The sequence below is a fragment of the Zootoca vivipara genome, chromosome 6 (genome assembly GCF_965207765.1).
Source record: "Zootoca vivipara chromosome 6, rZooViv2.hap1.1, whole genome shotgun sequence".
Taxonomy (NCBI): domain Eukaryota; kingdom Metazoa; phylum Chordata; class Lepidosauria; order Squamata; family Lacertidae; genus Zootoca; species Zootoca vivipara.
In genome coordinates, this window is record NC_142589.1 from 94720159 (window position 1) to 94738328 (window position 18170).

The 18170-nt window shown below is 50.2% G+C and overlaps 1 protein-coding gene across 15 annotated transcripts in view; it reads left to right on the forward strand.

Moving 5' to 3' along the window:
- The window catches only part of TCF3 (transcription factor 3), a 97989-nt gene that overhangs the window by 76328 nt on the left and 3491 nt on the right, over positions 1–18170 (forward strand). For 5 of the 15 annotated variants that reach the window (XM_035119256.3, XM_088673090.1, XM_035119259.3 and 2 more), the window contains exons 12-17: positions 2660–2718; positions 2833–2911; positions 4555–4628; positions 5813–6013; positions 6875–7004; positions 9265–9412. In XM_035119256.3, the coding sequence (XP_034975147.1) occupies positions 2660–2718; positions 2833–2911; positions 4555–4628; positions 5813–6013; positions 6875–7004; positions 9265–9412 (691 nt within the window). Of the gene's footprint in view, positions 1–2659; positions 2719–2832; positions 2912–4554; positions 4629–5812; positions 6014–6874; positions 7005–9264; positions 9428–10695; positions 10935–18170 lie in introns of all 15 variants that reach the window. The other 10 variants (XM_035119250.3, XM_035119252.3, XM_035119251.3 and 7 more) reach the window with 3 other exon arrangements.

Here is an 18170-nt window from a genome sequence, read left to right on the forward strand (position 1 = left end):
TAGTGCATGCTGGGGAAAAGAAGCCAGAAGAGGTTTCAAAAGAGCACCCTCTAGCGACAGCAACATGTTACTGCAGCTATAGAACCTTCCCTCTCAACAGCACCTCTACTGCAGTTTACATACTAGGCCGAAGCCTTTACAGACTAGGCTGAATGGAGTCACTGACTCGCCTGGGTGGGGGTTGGGGGGAGGTGGGGACGGGATAGGTCAGGGCACAATGGGACCAGTCACAGGGATGAGCCAGGGGGTGGGGGGAAGAGGGGGCATGATGTGTCATGGGACAGGACAGGGTGGCGGGAATCACAGGGATTACCCACAGCAATGCGTGGCAGGGTCAGCTACTTTTTTTTTAAAGGACACATTCTACTCATGTAAAAACATGCTGATTCCCGGACTGTCCGTGGGCCGGATTGAGGAGGCAATTGGGCCACATCCGGCCCCTGGGCCTTAGCTTGGGGACCCCTGCTCTAGGCGCAATGATGAGTTTGAGACACAGGGCGGGACAGAGAAAATTGGCCTTATTATTATTATTATTATTATTATTATTATTATTATTATTATATTTATACCCCGCCTTTCCCAGTCAAGACCGGGCTCAGGGCAGCTAACAGCAAGAATATCAAAGCAAGCATAAAAGAAACAATTCAATTAAAATGTAGATTAAATTCAATTTTAATATTTGGAATCTACAAGTGCAACCTCATTTAAATATCTGTAGGATAAAGCCTTAGGGGAGGATAACACCGGGGTCTGACAAGAATTGAGTCAGTCCAAAGGCCAAGCGGAACAGCTCCGTCTTGCAGGCCCTATGAAAAGATGACAACTCCCGCTGGGCCCTAGTCTCCTGAGAGAGAGCGTTCCACCAGGTCGGGGCCAGTACTGAGAAGGCCCTGGTCCTGGTCGAGGCCAGCCTAACCACCTTGTAACTCGGGAACTCCAGTATGTTATTGTTTGTGGACCTTAATGTCCTCCGCGGGGAATACTGGGAGAGGCGGTCCCGCAGGTACGAGGGTCCTAAGCCGCATAGGGCTTTAAAGGTCAAAACCAGCACCTTAAACCTGACCCTGTGCAGCTGGTAAAGCACCGGATGAATGTGATCCCGTGGTAAGGACCCTGCTCATCATTGCATAAGTTTCGCGATCAGAAAAATGAATTTCCCAGCTGCCCCGATGACCCCGATGATGAATCGGGGAGGGGGGCTGGTTTATTTGCAGCGACAGGGGTGGTGGTCCCGCAGGTTTATTTCCCTTCCGTCACCTGTCTCAGGTGCCAAAACCCCCCCCCTCTTCTGGCCTTTTCTTCCTCCTGCTTCCTTCTGCCGGCTCTCCGCCCCCCCGCCCCCCCCCCCAAGTTCTCGTCCTTTCCTGCTTGGATGTAGGTTAATCCCTTGGGGAGTGTCGGAAAGCCATTAGTGCTACGGAAATAGATGCGTTTGGGTCTAAGCCGCTGTCTAGGGGCCGCCCGACACTAATGCCTCCCCCTTGTACGGCGGCCGCAAGCACGCAGCCTCCCTCTACTTGGAGTTGGAAGCAGGTTTATATATAAAAAGCACAAAAAATATTTCATTCATAGATAGATAGATAGATAGATAGATAGATGATAGATAGAAGATAGATGATAGATAGATAGATAGATAGATAGATAGATAGATAGATAGATAGATAGATAGATAGATAGATAGATGGAATATTATTTGTGCTTTTGAACGCCTGTCTTTGCCATGGGGTAACCAGACAGCGTCTTTGCAGGGAGAGCGATGCATTTTTATTTTTATTTTATTTTTGCACCCGGGACGGTGGAGGGTGCTCGTCTCTGAGCATGCAAATTCCAACCCCCAAAAAAGAAGCAATCGGGGGGGGGCAGGGGAAATGCAGACCCTTTGGACGAGATGAGGAGGGGATTACACGGATCGGGTTGGGGGGAAGGGGCGTCGTGGTCGGATCAAGGCTCGGAAAGGCTGAGGGTTCTGTTGTGAAACACACACACACACACATACACACGGGGGGGGGGGGGCTGGAAACGCAGAACGTGCTAATCTCCCTCACCCTACAATGAACCTGTTGCAAAACCCGGTTGCAAAACCCCGGTGGCTATTAATCTATTTTCTTTCCTCAGCTTTTATTTTTGCATTTTCGGTTGCAAACCATTAGCCCAACAACCGATGCAACAACCTAATAACAATGGCAATTATCTATCGCAACCGTGAAACGTCTCTAGGTGTTTGCTATCGCGAGGAGGCCTATTTTTCCTTGACATCCTAAATTTCCATTTGGTTTCGCTGCAACATTTATCTCCCTTTTTGCCCTTGGGGTAACAGGTGTTCATAAATCCAGTGCTTTTCCCCCCCACAAAAAATATATGTTTAGGGGTACTCTCCTTTTGACTCAAGAAAATCACCATTTTATAGTTCAAATTGGGGGAAATAAATACAGTAAATGGACAAAAGTACAAAGATTCACAAAACGTTTAGGGGGATGCGTACCCTTGTGTTCCCCCCAGGAAAAAAAAGCACTGCATGAATCTATCCCTGCTTGAATATTTAAAACGAATTGGGCCTGATCGAAGCAGCTGCCTCGGCTCCCCATTTCCGCGGGCGATTCTCCTTTCGCGTGTGCGCGTTTTCCTCCTCCCTCATCCTCCCCCTCTCCTCTTGTGCCAGGTAACCGAGGAACCACGGCTGGAAGTTCAGGAGATGCGCTTGGAAAAGCATTGGCTTCGGTAAGTTTAGGAGAAGTTTTTCCTTTGGGGAATAAAAGGGCCCACCCCGTATTATTTGCCTGGCTCCTGGAAAGAAAAGAAAAAACCTTTTGTTGTTGTTTCCCCATTTTTCAGATCTACTCCCCAGATCACTCTAGCAATAATTTCTCTTCGAACCCATCCACACCGGTGGGCTCCCCTCAGGGAATAACAGGTGAGTTTTTTGCATTTTTTGTAGGGTGGGGGTGGGGGGTTATGTAGCAACCCTAGAGCAGGTCAGCATCGCTTCTGGAGTGCCCACCTAGAGCATGACATTAGAAAACACCCCCCACCCAAGAAGCAGACTTTTTAAAAAGAAAAAGGCTATTACAGTAGTACCTTGGTTCTCAAACTTAATCCGTTCTGGAAGTCTGTTCCAAAACCAAAGCGTTCTGAAGCCAAGGCATGCTTTCCCATAGAAAGTAATGCAGAATGGATCAATCCGTTCCAGACCGTTAAAACTTTGGCCGACCCTCACACATGTTCACTTCATCAAATCTGGCCCTCGATAGCCTGCCTCCTCTCTGCACACAAGAGAGTTTCTTTGTCGGGGTGGGGGGCTAACTGCCCTGCTCAGAGAGCTGTGCTGGTTGCCAGCTTGCTCCCGGGCCGAGTTTGAGGGGTTACTTTGGGTATACAAAGCCCTTAACAGCTTGGGAGCAGTTTGCTTGCGGGATCGCCTAGCCCAATGGTTTTGAACCCGTGTGCCGTGGCACCCTGGGGTGCCTTGGAGGATGGTCAGGGGTGCCGTGCGCAACCCTGGCCTCTGTCCCTTTTTCCTCCCTCCCTCCCTCCCCTGATGCCCTCTGGCGTCTCTGCTTCCCAAAGGCTTGCAACAACTGTTTGTTGCAGCAGCCCTGGCTACAAGCTCCGCAGGTGAACGGTGCCTCTGGGGCTGGCCAGGGGGTGCTGGGTGCCAGGAGCTGGGGCGGCCTCAGAGTAAGCAAGCAAGCAGGTGAGGGAGCCCAGCTGGCCAGTCCTCCAGCCCTTGCTGTTGGGAATGGACAGACTAGTGGGAGGCCGGGCAGGCAGGCAGCCTTTCCTGTGCTTGCTGTCTGCAATGCCAGCCTGGGAGCTGAGTGCCCGGTGCTGAAGGGGAGCCTTTGTGCCATGCAGGCCTGGCCAGCGCCTGTTGCTGCCTCCCCCCCCCAAGGTAAGGTGCTGGCCTCACGTCCACCTTTGGCCAGTCTCCGTTGGGCCACTGGGAGCATCCTCTTCCCAGGCCCCTGTGGGGCAGTGTGAGGAGGCACCTCTCTTTGGGGCAACTCAGAGACCAGCGGTTGACCAAAGGACTCCCAAGGAGAGGGGAGAGGAGGCTCCTGAGCCCCACAGGGGAGCCACAGAAAGAATGTACCGGTAGTTGGTCAAGGGAGTCGTGGACTCAAAAAGGTTGACAACTGAGTCCCACACTCTTCCCCTTCGATCTCCTTTTATTCTTTCTCCTTTTGCCCGCACTTCTGAAACTCCCTGCTTGTTGACGCCCGTCTCCTTCGCTCTACTCTTCCCGGCACCTACTTAAAGCATTTTTGCTTAGGCAAAACCTTCAGATATGTTGGGTGTTGGCATTCATTTCAATCTCCACCCACCCTATTAAATTTAATTATTTTTGCACGGTTTTACACTGTGGCTTTGGATTTATTATTTTTACCAGAAATGTCACGGCTTTGCTTTTTTCGCAAGCGGCCTCGAGGTTGCCTTTTTAAAGTTTTAAGTGTCAGTTTTACGAAAGAAATAAATCTCGCCAGCGGCAGACACCTCTGGGTTTTGTCCTGGGACCCTGGCACCAATTCTCTTGTTTTTATTTCACCCCCCCCCTAGGTTCTTCACAGTGGCCCCGGGCTGGAGGACAGGGTGCCTTATCCCCAAGCTACGAAGGGACACTTCATACTTTGGTAAGCCTCCTCCTTCCGGTTCCCCACTGCTTCTGCTTCCGGAAAAGGGAGCTCGTAACGTGATTCATAGACTCCTAGAATTGTAAAGTCAGAAGGGACCCGATGGTTATCCGGCCCAAACTCTGCTGCAGGAATTTTTTGGCCAACGTGGGACTCGAACCCATGAACCTGAGATGAAGAGTCTCAGGCTGTAGCTACTGTAGCTATCCTGAGTTTGGGGGGTTGGGGATTTCACCGTCAGCTAGGTGTCCCTCCAGGTGGGATGGGTGGGAGCTCTAGCCCCAAACATCTGTACGAGGAAGCTTGCCTTGCACAGTCATGGGATCGTCGAATCTTAGAGTTGGAAATGGGCCCCCAAGGGTCATCCAGTCCAACCCTTGGCGGGTGGGTGTGGGGAACTCCCTGATCCTGAATGGGGTAACCGTGTCCCTGAAGGACCAGGTGTGCAGCCTGAGGGTCATTTTGGACTCAGCGCTGTCCATGGAGGCGCAGGTCAGTTCTGTGTCCAGGGCAGCCCGCAGACTGTCAAGCCAGAGTGGTGCATGCTCTGGTTATCTCCCGCTTGGACTACTGCCATGCGCTCTACGTGGGGCTACCTTGGAAGGTGACTCGGAAACTACAACTAATCCAGAATGCAGCTGTCTTCACCCCCATCGTCCAGGCTGGACACTGGGGTCCAGCTCCGAGGGCCTCCTGGTGGTTCGCTCCCTGCGAGAAGTGAGGTTACAGGGAACCAGGCAGAGGGCCTTCTCGGTGGTGGTGCCCTCCCTGTGGAACGCCCTACCGTCAGGTGTCAAGGAAATAAAGAACTATCTGACTTTTAGAAGACATCTGAAGGCAGCCCTGTTTAGGGAAGCTTTTAATGTTTTGTGAATTATTGTATTTTAATATTCTGTTGGAAGCCGCCCAGAGTGGCTGGGGAAACGCAGCCAGATGGGCGGGGGATAAATAAATGAATAAATATTATTATTATTATCAACCCCCTGCAATGCAGGAATCTCAGGTGACAGATGGGCACCCAACATCTGCTTAAAACCCTCCAAGGAAGAAGAGTCCGCCACGTTGAGTCGGAATCTCCTTCCTCGTCCCTTGGAACCATGGGTTCGAGTCCTACCCTCCGGAGCAAGTAGAAAACCAGCTTGGCCCCGCCTTGTCTGATACCCTCTCTCGTTTCTCTCCCCAAGCAAAACAAGATGGAAGACCACTTGGACGAAGCCATCCACGTCCTCCGGAACCATGCGGTGGGGCAGAGCAACCACAGGGACATCCACGACTTGCTAGCATCGGCGGCGGCAGCGGCAGCCCACGGCACCACGGTTGGCAGCCTCAGCCAATCCTTCCCCCCCGCCTCTGTCTTGCCAATCGCCAATCGGCACTCAAACCTGGTAAGGGGCGAGCCGAGGGTGCCAGACTACCCTTTTGCCATTTCGAAAGCTCTTGTGGGGATTTTCGATATATTATAATATTTTATTCTCTCCTTTTTTCCCCCATAATGAAAGTTAGATAGGTTACTCAAACCGTTATATGGTGGTACCTTGGTTCTCAAACTTAATCCGTTCCGGAAATTCCGTTCCAAAACCAAAGTGTTCCGAAACCAAGGCGCGCTTCTTTCCCACAGAAAGTAATGCAATACAGATTGATCCGTTCCAGACTTTTAAAAACAAAACAGCAATTGAACATGGATTTCACTATCTATCAAGAGCGTTGGTCCATAAAATGAAAGCAATAATCAGTGCGCTGTACTATAAAATAAATAAGGCAGTATTGTAGATGCTAAAAATTAAAATTACATTTTTTTTCTTTACCTGCACTGATGATAGTCATTGTTTGGATGGGGTTTTTTATCCATTTCCACAGTCACACAATCAGTAGCCAGACTGGGTTCCACATAGTCATAAGAACAAATGAACCAAAAAAAAAAGCCTTAAAAACAAAAACGCAAAATAAAGAGCAAAAAACAAAAGCCCCGTTCCAGAAGTCCAATTGACTTCAAAAAAGTTCGGAAACCAAGATGCGGCTTCTGATTGGCGCAGGCGCCCCAGAACAATAGCCAACAGCCGCATCGGACGTTCGGTTTCCGTAAAACGTTCGGAAACCAGAACACTCACTCCCGGCTTTTCAGCGTTTGAGAACCAAGGCGCTTGGAGAACCGAGGTACCGCTGTCATGAAATGTATAAACTTGAGAAGTATAAATGAAAACTTTTTAAGAAATAAATAATGCCTGGCTCTCCCTTCGCTCTTTCAGGTGGCAGGAGGGCATTCGGAAGACGGCCTTCCCAGCAACCCCAGTCTCCTCCACAATCACGTCCCTCTCCCAGCCCAGCCCAGCTCGCTCCCGGACCTCAACAGAGGCCAGTCTTCGGATGCCTTCAGCGGTAAGGTTGAGTCACGGGCCTCGCCGTGCCGTCCTTCCCCTCAAAAGTCCCAACGTCCTTGCTGGGGCAACCAAGTGCCATCTATCCCAGCCCCCTGCAAATGCAGGGGTCGCAGCTACACCGGCGTTCTTGTCCAGGAGGACCGTTAGGGGCGGGCGATATATTGTTGGATCGGAATTTGCCAGGCGCATTTTGCACCCGGCTACCGGCCATTGAGGTTACCCAGGTGGCGCTGTGGGTTAAACCACAGAGCCTAGGGCTTGCCGATCAGAAGGTCAGTGGTTCGAATCCCTGCGACGGGGTGAGCTCCCGTTGCTCGGTCCCAGCTCCTGCCAACCTAGCAGTTCGAAAGCACCTCAAAGTGCAAGTAAATAAATAGGTACCGCTCCGGCAGGAAGGTAAACGGCGTTTCCGTGTGCTGCTCTGGTTCGCCAGAAGCGGCTTTGTCATGCTGGCCACATGACCTGGAAGCTGTACGCCAGCTCCCTCGGCCAATAATGCGAGATGATCGCGCAACCCCAGAGTCGGTCACGACTGGACCTAATGGTCAGGGGTCCCCTTTACCCTTTACCTTTACCAGCCATTGCCCACCAAGTGAAGATGCCTTGGTGCCAGGATTTAGGTTTGACAAGGCCCTAAGCTCCTGAAGGTCATGGGGCCCTTTCTGTGTTGAATAAATGCTCTATCGACATTGATGGACCTCATAGGTATCTCAAGCCATATATAGAAAGGAGCAAACCAGGGATATTTTAGGGAGCAGGCTAGCAGGAGGGGCCCATGACTTGCATCCTAGGAGCCGACACAACACAAAACACGGTTGCTGTACGTAGGTTTTATTTTATTTGTTTTCTATCTTATATTTTGGAAATGTACATCCAGTTTTTTTCTCCTTAAAATTTTTGTGGGGCCCTAAGCTAAAGCTTGTTTACTTATACGTAAATCCGGCACTCATGGCGCCTGACGTCTCCATCTGGGGATCCTTGGATCTGGACTGTTTTCACACACTAAGACCCCCATCCTGTATGACTTGATCTGTGATATTTTATCTGCACAATCGGAATTAATTTCAGGGACCGAAATGCCTTTTTTGTGCTGCCTGAGAGGAGCTGTGAGTGACGTTATAGCGAATTCTTGTCGCTTGACTTTGCTTCCCCCCCCCCCCCGCGCTCTGCATTGGGAAGAATATCCCTACGTTATGAATGGTCCGTGTCATCATTCAAAAAAGAGACCAGAATAAGCCTGTATATAGATGATAGATAGATAGATAGATAGATAGATAGATAGATAGATAGATAGATAGATAGATAGATAGATAGATAGATAGATAGACAGATAGACAGACAGACAGACAGACAGACAGACAGACAGACAGACAGACAGACACACAGACTGTCCCTGGATCAAGCGATTTTTCTTCTTTCAAAGCTCTTAACCTAGCTCAAGATTGTCCTCTGAGCTAGCCAGATGTTTAGCTGAGAATCCATCGCAGTCCATCCTTTGGAAAACAAAACTTTATAGCCACCTGGCCCCAAAATGGCAACTGGACATTCCATTTTTGCAATAGCAACCTTCGTTTAAGGAGCCTAGTTTATATATATCTTAAGTTTCTAACACCACATTCAAAACTGGTTTGAAGTTCTTTTGTGATATCTGTTTCATGATTTTTGACCTGGCAATACATCGTGATGTTTGTGTGTGTGCTTTGCAAAACTCACGATGCAGGAGAAAACACGAAGCCAGCTTCTTCCTAGCTCCATCCTTATTTCGGACATCACGATACATCCATATATAACGATATATCCGTATATCACGAGGCTGATCGCACACGCAGAGGTTTTATTGCAGTCCCTAGACCCCTGCCCCCAACGCATTATGCACAGCAGTGGTGGCCAAACCTGGCCGTCCAGCTGTTTTGAGACTACAATTCCCATCATCCCTGGCCACTGGTCCTGTTAGCTAGGGATGATGGGAGTTGTAGTCCAAAAACAGCTGGAGGGCCAAGTTTGGCCACTACTGAGTGTGTTGTTAACCCTTGGGGTCCCTTCCAACGCTACAATTCTCCGATTCTACAACACCCATCCCTGTCAACCCAGAAGATAAAAGTTTTGGGTTGGGGGGGGGGAGATATTTCGTTTTTAAAAAAGAAAAGAAAAAGGGAAGCAAATTTCTAGCCCTTTCGCTTCAGCAGATCCGCCGAGATCTCGAAGGCTCCGATCCCCTGCCTTGCCTCTCATCTTTGCCTGTCTGATTCCCTTACCAGGCTTGACGTCGGGGCTCGGCCGGGCCAGCGTCTCTTCGGGCACCAGCGAGATCAAGCGGGAGGACAAGGAAGACGATGAAAACACGTCGGTGGCCGACAACTCGGAGGAGGAGAAGAAGGAGCTGAAGGCATCGCGGAACCGAACAAGGTGCTCTTTGAACAGGTCTCAGCCCTTTCTCTGTTCCCTTTCCGGGGGGGAGGGGCGGGGGGGCCCACCGGGATCCTAGGCCTTTTGGGCAGCCGGGCAACAAAGCCCCTTGACAGACGGGAGGTCGGGCGACGACGACTTGGTGAGCAGGGCTGGAAAAGCGAAGAAACCAGCTTGCTTCAAACACCCCCAGGAGAGACTCGCTTCTTTGGGGAAGGGGGAGAGCGGGGTGGGGGATGGGGAGAGGCGCCCTCCGAGCTTTCTAGGGGTGGTGGCATTTTGCAGCCCCGCTGATGAACCTATAGATGTCTGCATGGGTGTGTGTGCATGTATGTTCAAAATTTATTTATTGTTGCCCATGTGTGTGTGTGTGTGTGTTTCATATTTTGCCCCCTGCTCACGGGTGGTTTGGGTAGGGAGACAAAAAGGTGCGGCGTTCGTCCCCACAGCCGCGAGCTCGGTGGTTTCCAAACTGTGTCCCCACAGCACTGATGGGAATCAGTTTTCCCGGAGATGGCTCACACATCCCTCTTCCGATTCTGAGCATCTCCTGGGGGCTTGGGGGGGGGGGGCACTGCAAAGAGGCTTTGTTGTACTAGCCAGAGGCCACGGTGAAACCATACAAACCCTATCAGAAATACCCGTACCTTGGATCCCGAACGCCTTGCAACCCGAACGTTTCGGCTCCTGAAACGCCACAAACCTGGAAGTGAGTGTTTCGGTTTGCAAACGTTCTTTGGAACCCAGACATCCGACGCGGCTTCCGGTCGGCTGCAGGAGCTTCTCTCAGCCCATTGGAAGCCGCGCCTCAGTTTTCGGGAACGGATTCCGTTTGAGAACCAAGGTACGGCTGTATAGAAAAACGGAAACCGCCGAAAATAATAAAATTGCAGGCACACGCCTATATGGTTCTCCGGCTAGCATGCGCTATTTTTCTCTTTAGACTTCTGAATCCCCCTTCCGGTTTACTGCCGTTTTACCCAGTCAGCTTCTTCCTTTCGGGGTGTGTGTGTGTTTGGGGGACACGCTTTGCAAACCATCTGGCCCTGAGACATGCGGTGGGTGCTTGGGGTGGGGGTGGGGAATGTTGGGTTTACGTTCGTTCCAGTTATTGCAAAATAAATAAATAAATAAATTGTGGCGGGTGGTGTGTTGCCCTGTTGTGTTTTGTGCATCCCTTCCCCCCCTCCCCCTTATTTGTGCACGATTCCTTCCGGTGCCGAGGTGTGCCCGCGAGAAAAAAATGTCCTCCCCCTTGTCTCATTCTCATTTCAAATCATCAGTCAAGATGAGGACGAGGATGACGACCTCCTCCCCCCAGAGCAAAAAGCCGAGCGCGAGAAAGAGAGGAGGGTGGCCAATAATGCCCGGGAGCGCCTTCGCGTCCGCGACATCAACGAGGCTTTTAAAGAGCTCGGGCGCATGTGCCAACTGCACCTAAACAGCGAAAAGCCGCAGACCAAACTCCTAATTCTACACCAGGCCGTGTCGGTTATCCTGAATCTGGAACAACAAGTTAGAGGTCAGTGGAGGCTTCCGATGTGGTGACGTTTTCCGAGCGGCAAGGGGCTGTCTGTCTCGTCCTCCCGAAACCCCTCATTCCCTGGCGCTCCTCTCCGAATCCTGCTGACGTCCTCCCCCTCGCCCGCCCCCTGGCAACCCCTTGAAACTCTCACATCTTGGTTTATTTTTTGCCCATTTTGGGGTCTCTGTTGTCGTGGGTTTTTAGCGGGTTGTCATTGTTTTGCTTTTCTCTGCTCCCCTTTCGCACCCCTCGCTTTTTCCCATTTGTTGTTTTCCCCGCGCCGGAAATAATAAGGGAAAGCAAGCGTTGCGCTTCCTGCATGCCGCCACCCCTCGCGCCCCTCCGGGGGGGACTCGCACACATTTTTGTTTTCCTCATCTGCCCCAAACTGCCACATACAGCTGCAGTCGGAATCCTTCGGAACCCACCACCACTGCAAAATCAGGTTTATGAATCAACATTTGCAGGCTTCCAGTGGTTTGCAAAGGAGCAGACGAAGCCATGGAAATAAGCTCGGCGCAAGAAGCGGTTCCCCCAAAATTCAGCTGAAAAGGCTTGTTGCAAACCACTGAAAAGTGCTGCAAATCTGCTGATTTGCAATCAGGGTGGTGCTGTGGGTTAAACCGCAGATCCTAGGGCTTGCCGATCAGAAGGTCAGCGGTTTGAATCCCTGCGACGGGGTGAGCTCCCGTTGCTTGGTCCCAGCTCCTGCCAACCTAGCAGTTCGAAAGCACGTCAAAGTGCAAGTAGATAAATAGGTAGCGCTCCAAGCAGGAAGGTAAACGCCGTTTCCGTGCGCTGCTCTGGTTCGCCAGAAGCGGCTTTGTCATGCTGGCCACATGACCTGGAAGCTGTATGCCGGCTCCCTCGGCCAATAATGCAAGATGAGCGCCGCAACCCCAGAGTCGGTCACAACTGGACCTAATGGTCAGGGGTCCCTTTACCCCTTTTTAATCAGGGGGTGGAATGATTTCAATTGCAGCTGTAGCACTAAAGGGGTGGCTGTTTGGGGCTCTAAATTGCTGCCTTTCAACGATGGGAGGTGTTTGGTTTTTTTCCAGAGAGGGGGAAAGATCATTCAGGTTATGCGAAGATCCCACTGGACGAGTTTCCAGCAAATCCCTATGTATTTTCCCATTTATTTTTTCATCCAATTTTTGCACGGGGGCAAGGGCTTGCTTTTAAAGAAATACTTCATTGTGTTTCTCGCCTTGCAGCAGTGAGTTTTGAGATCAGCTCCTTGGCGTAGCCTGCTGTTCCTTACGTTACTGGGCTACTGGGGATGGGAATAAATAAGAAAACTATTTCCACCCCTCGAGACTTTCGGACTCGGAGGATGGGGTAGCCCCCCACTTACTAGAGTGCCCTTGGCTGAGCTTAGGAGATTCACTGAGCATCGCGGGGGGGGGGGGCTGCAGGAAGCATGCCACAAATTGAATAAATACAAATTCGATAAATGACAGTACTAATCCAAGTCATTCTGTCCGCACGAGGATTTCCTCTTGTGGAGTGAAACTTCCCCATCCTCCCTCTGTGAGTTTCCCTCCATACGAGAGTTAGGGGAACTCCCTGCAAAGATTTTTTTGGGGGGGGGGTGCAAGAGGGAAAGATCCACCGCGCGAGAGGAAACCTATTCACACGTTGTGGAAAAGCCGCTCAGTCTGAGCTTTGTTGGGTTTTTGCTTTTTTAAAAAAAGTCATAGCGGGAACCAGCGAAACCAACCAGCGGGAACCATCTTAGACCAGCGAAAGATGCTCTGGAGAGATGAGCCTGGTCTTTTATTATTACAGCCATACCTTGGTTCTAGAACGTAATCCGTTCCGGAAGTCCGTTCAACGTCTGAAAACCAAGGCGCGGCTTCCGATGGGCTGCAGGAAGCTCCTGCAGCCCACCGGAAGCCGCGTCGGTCCTCCGGATCCCAAAGAACATTTGCAAACCAGAACATTCACTTCTGGGTTTGCGGTGTTCGGGAGCCAAAATGTCTGAGTGCCAAGGCGTTCGTGATCCAAGGTACGGCTGTATTTTGAAAACCACCTGCCTGGGTCCCTCAATCCCAGCTGCCAAGTTAGGGATAAAGGCATCTGCGCAGAGATAGCCGGGGGCTGGGTGGGGAGCTTGGCTGGAGGCTAAAACGCGAGTCCACTTCTCTGCCAGGCAGGCTCCCACGGAAGAGAGTCCGGCTGCTTTCCCTTCCTCTCTGCGAATGTCTTTTCCCCATGCTTGGCTGTGCATGCAAGCCCTTAACTTTTCCTTCCTCGGAATCTGCGAAATGGGTGCATCTTGAGTTCAATGCAGTTTCCCCTTCTCCTCTTCGACAGAGGCGGTCGGAGGGCGGGAGGGCAGCGCGCCTCGTTTCTTGGCAGTACAGAACCTGTGCCCCGTCTTTCTGCTAAGCTCCTTCGTTGCTGCAACCCCCGTTGTGCTCCTCTCTCCCCTTCCATCCTGGAGCTTCCTTTTATTTACATGTATAACTTTTCATTTTATTTTTCCTGGTCTCTTTTCTCTCTCTTGCGTATATGCCTCATTTGCTGCCATCCCTTCTCTGCTTTCCTACAGACAGACCCCAGCCGTGACCCCCTCGGTGGTTCCAACCCTGTACCTTGTACTTGCTGCGTCCTCAGAGAGACAGGAAAACCCGGGTGGGCAGAAGGCGGGCGGGCGGGGGAAGGAATAGCCTGTGAGCAGAAAGGCGGGCGCACCCTCCCCTAACCTTGAAGTCTCTGGTGCATCTCCTTTTTAAAGCTATTATTTCGCCACGTTCCTGAAGGCAGCAAAGTTGTGGCGTGTCTGGGATGGGTCGGCCACTGGCGTCCCCCAAGCCTAAAACTGTCCAGCTGAAGAGCTCTTCGATTTGGCCCACTCTCTGGCTGTAGCCTGTGGAATCGTAGAGTTGGGGGAAGGGACCCTGAGGATCGTCCAGTCCAAACCCCCCCGGTGACACGGTTGTCCCATACGTCATGCCCTCCAGATAGAGGCGGGCTTCTGAAGTCCAGCCACAGGCAGGCAGCCCTTGTCGAAGGAGCAACATTCCCTACAAATACAAGAGAAGGGGATGCGGGGAATGCCTCTCCTTAGAAGAAGGGCACGTACGTATTTAGAAAATCGCGTTGCACTGTGTAGGATGGGATGTGTCTCCCAAGCATGTGCAGAGTATAGAGAGGACTGGGTTGCTGGTCCTGTTCTTGCAGGTGCCCCAAAGTGAACAGGCCTCTGAGCTCCCCACTTGTGTTCTCCGCAACTGGCATTCGTAGGCAAAATACTGATACTGGAAGGAATAGGCAGCCGGCGTAACTTGTACTTACCAATAGCCTTATGAGAACGTCAGGGACGCGGGTGGCGCTGGGGTCTAAACCACTAAGCCTCTTGGGCTTGCCGATTGGAAGATCGGCAGTTCGAATCCCCGCGATGGAGTGAGCTCACGTTGCTCGGTCCCAGCTCCTGCCAACCTAGCAGTTCCAAAGCACACCAGCACAAGTAGATAAGTAGGTACTGCTCTGGAGGGAAGGTAAACGGTGTTTCTGTGTGCTGCTCTGGTTTCCGTCATGCGCCAGAAGCGGTTTAGTCCTGCTGGCCACATGACCCGGAAAAACTGTCTGTGGACAAACGCCGGCTCCCTCGGCCTGAAAGCGAGATGAGCGCCGCAACCCCATTGTTGCCTTTGACTGGACTTAACCGTCCAGGGGTCCTTGACCTTTTTATAAGAACATTAGGAGAGACCTGCAAGCGGTTTCAGACCCAAGACCCATCCGTCTGCTGGGACAGCTCAGTCGGCAAAGCACGAGTCTCTTAATCTCAGGTTCGCAGGTTCAAGGCCCACACTGGGCAAAAGGATCCCTGCTTTGCAGGCGGAACCTTGTATAATTTCATGATCTAGTCCAGATTCCTGTCTTTCCGGAGGCCAACCAAGGGTGCCTCTTCTGAGAAGCCCCCCAAGCAAAATCCCATGGCAGCAACACCTCTCTCCACTACTTCTTTTTTTTCCCCTACAGGAATTTCCCCCCCTTCTTTTTGAATTAGGGTTTATAAAAAAACATACAAAACACAATGCCAGATCTTTTTTTATCCAACGTGAATCTAAATAAAATAGAAACATAGGGGGAAAGAAGAAAAGGGAAGGAGGAGAAAAGGGGAAATGATAAGAAGTAAGAGATAATAATAATAATAATAATAATAATAATAATACCATGCCCTTCTGGATAGATAGAAAAGAACTTAATAGGAAAGATGAAAATTTGTCCTTTAACAAAAGTTAAAGAACTTCCGGTTTTTCATCTGTCTGCTACGTATAAACAATAGTCGCTATTGTTTTAATTCCATCTTTTTTTCAGACGCCGTGATATACTGATACATTGCAATGTTGAAAACCAGGTATCGCCCAGCCCTTGTCATTTCATCTACCCCGATATAACACCCCCCCAAAAAACCCCCTGCTTGCTATAAACCAACATAAAACCTTTGACCCCCCCCAAATCCATTTGTTTCTTTTTCTTTTCCGTGCAAAAAGGAGGTCCCCGATATTTTAATCAACGTCAACAGAGACCTTTCTCTGAGGTCAGTTTTGCAAATCTCTGCCAAGCCCCATTAATTTTGACAAGCATTCTCCCGTGATTTTCAGCTTTATCCTTCTTCCGACTTCGGAGGAAGAAGTTAGCCATGAAGGCTAATAATAATAATAATAATAATAATAATAATAGTGATAATTCTACCCCACCTGTCTGTCTGGCTTTCCCCAGCACTTATATGTGCAGCTTCTAGCACATATAAAAGCATAATAAAACGTCAAACATTAAAAACTTGTCTGGGGTAGCGCATCCCAGAGACTAGCTATGTCGCTATGTGGAGAATCGCTGCCTTTTCTCTGAATCTTCCAGCATCCAGCTTTGTGGGGAACAGTCGTAGCAGCAAGACAGGTTCCACTCCTGCCAGACTTTCTCTCTGAAACCCTGAATGATTGCTGCCAGTCTGTGCGGATGACACTGGTCTCGATGGGCCTATGGTAGAAGGTAGTTTTCTAAGGTTCGCCCGGTGACCCCCGTCGCTTTCGTAGCCACAGAGAGACTTAAGCATTTTCTGCACCTGCTGCGTAACTTTAAAAATGAATCGCTTATTGCATCGCTAACCTTCCCCCTGGAAATTATTTCCCCTGGAAATAAAGGGAAACGTTAATATTTCTAGTGTTTCAAAACCACTGCATTCTCTTTAATAATACAATTTTTTTTTACATGTTGACTTCAAATTAAATAGTTTCGTGGATTCCTGCCCTCCACCTCCACAGTGTTTTCATTCGAACCCTTTCCTTATACAGCAGTACCTCGGTTTTCAAACGTAATCCATTCCGGAAGACCGTCCGAGTTCGGAAACCGAAAACTCAACACAGGAAGCCTTGGAACGGAAAACTCAACATGGAAGCCGCCTCGGAAGTTCGACTTCCGATGGACGTTCAAAAACGGAAGCGTTTACTTCCGAGTTTACAGTGTCCGGTTTCCAAAACGTTCGTCAGTGGAGACGTTCGGAAACCGAGGTGCCACTGTATATATCAAACTCTTGCCTAATACGGGAACCCCTCTAATATTTCCCCTCCACTGCTTCTGTCTCAAATCCTGCGTGAGGTTTCAGGGTTTTTTCCCCCCCAAACAGTCCCCCCACCCCACCCCCAAAAAATAAACCAAGCGGACTCCGAAACAGCTCTGCGTTCTGAGTCGGGTGTCATCTTCTCAATCCGTCCCACAGACAGTTCAGAAATCAGAGTGTTTTTACATGAGTAGAACGTATCCTTTTATTTAAAATGCATCTCTGGGTTATTTGTGGGGCATAGGAATTTTTTTCTTTTTCAAAATATAGTCTGCCCCCCCCACAAGCTCTGAGGGAGCCCACGGCTGGAAAAGGTGGCTGACCCCGGATTTAACCCCAAAGTTTTTGAGCTTTTTTATGGGATTTTACCGCAGGACGTATACTGCCACAGGGGCCGAGCGAAATTTTGCAAGCAAGCAAGCAAGCCACATGGCCCAATCCGCATTCTCTTGCCGGAGGCGCTAGATGCCTCTGGGTACCACTTTATTTGCACATCGCAGGTAAGGGGAGTCTTGTCCACTTGTGGGCTTCCTGGAGGAATCTGATTGGCCGCTGCGAGAACAGAATTCTGGCTTAGATGCTACCCCCCCCCCAGCCCAGCCCAGCCCAGCTTTGGCCGGATCAAGCATCAAAATTCTGACGTTCTTTACACATTTTGAGGGTAGGCTTAGGTCGTTTTTTTCCTGCCTTGGTCCGGATATCAAATGCCAAGAGACGGGAGAAAGGAGAGGAGATAGATTCTAGGCAACACCTACAGCTGCAATCAAAATTGTTCCACCCCCCACCCCTTGCAAATCCGCTGGAAAGGCAACTTTGACGGGCTTCTCCAGTCTCTTAAGTTGCATTTTCAGCTGAATTTGGGGGAAACTGCTGAGGGCGTATGTTGTGCGGAGCATATGTTTTCCGTGGCTTTTGTGGGATTTCGCTCCTTGCAAACAGCTGAAAGTTTGCAAATGTTGAGAATAAACGTGGTTTGAAATGGGGGGGGCTGGATGATTTCGATTGCAACTGTAAATAATAATAAATAATAATAATACTTTTTCTAAGAGAACAAGGTGAGCTCCAGCACCTTTTTCTAGAAAAACAGCACTGGTTGTTATGAATATTAATATTATTAATATAATAACCTCCTTCTGGGAAACCCAGCCAGATGGGCGGGGCATAAATAATAAATCGTTGTTATTATTATCTTCTGAAAGTAAGAGCCATTAAACAGACTCCCTTGGGGTTTGGTGGATTTTCCCTCCTTGGGGGTTTCTAAGCGGAGGTTGCGTGGTCATCTGTCGTGGATGCTTTAGCTGAGATTTCTGCATCGCAGGGGGTTGGACTAGATGAGCCCTGGGGGTCCCTTCCAAGTCCACGATTCTACAAGTAAACCGCATAATGCTTATGTGGCAAATATTTAGGGAGGGACCGCAACCTCGAAGGACGGAGCTTCTCCTCCAGTCGCAGTAGACCTGTCAGTTGTGGGGTGGGTGGGTGTCATCGCCCAGTCTTGACGCATCTAACCCCCCACCCTTTCCAGCTGTGAACAGGTCTCCCTGGAGGCAGGATACTCACCTTCCTTCCAGATGGCGAGGTTCAGATTTCCAAAGGCCGGCACAGTTGGTTTGGACTGTTGTTACTGAAACGTCCAAAATCAACATCACAAAATAGGGACT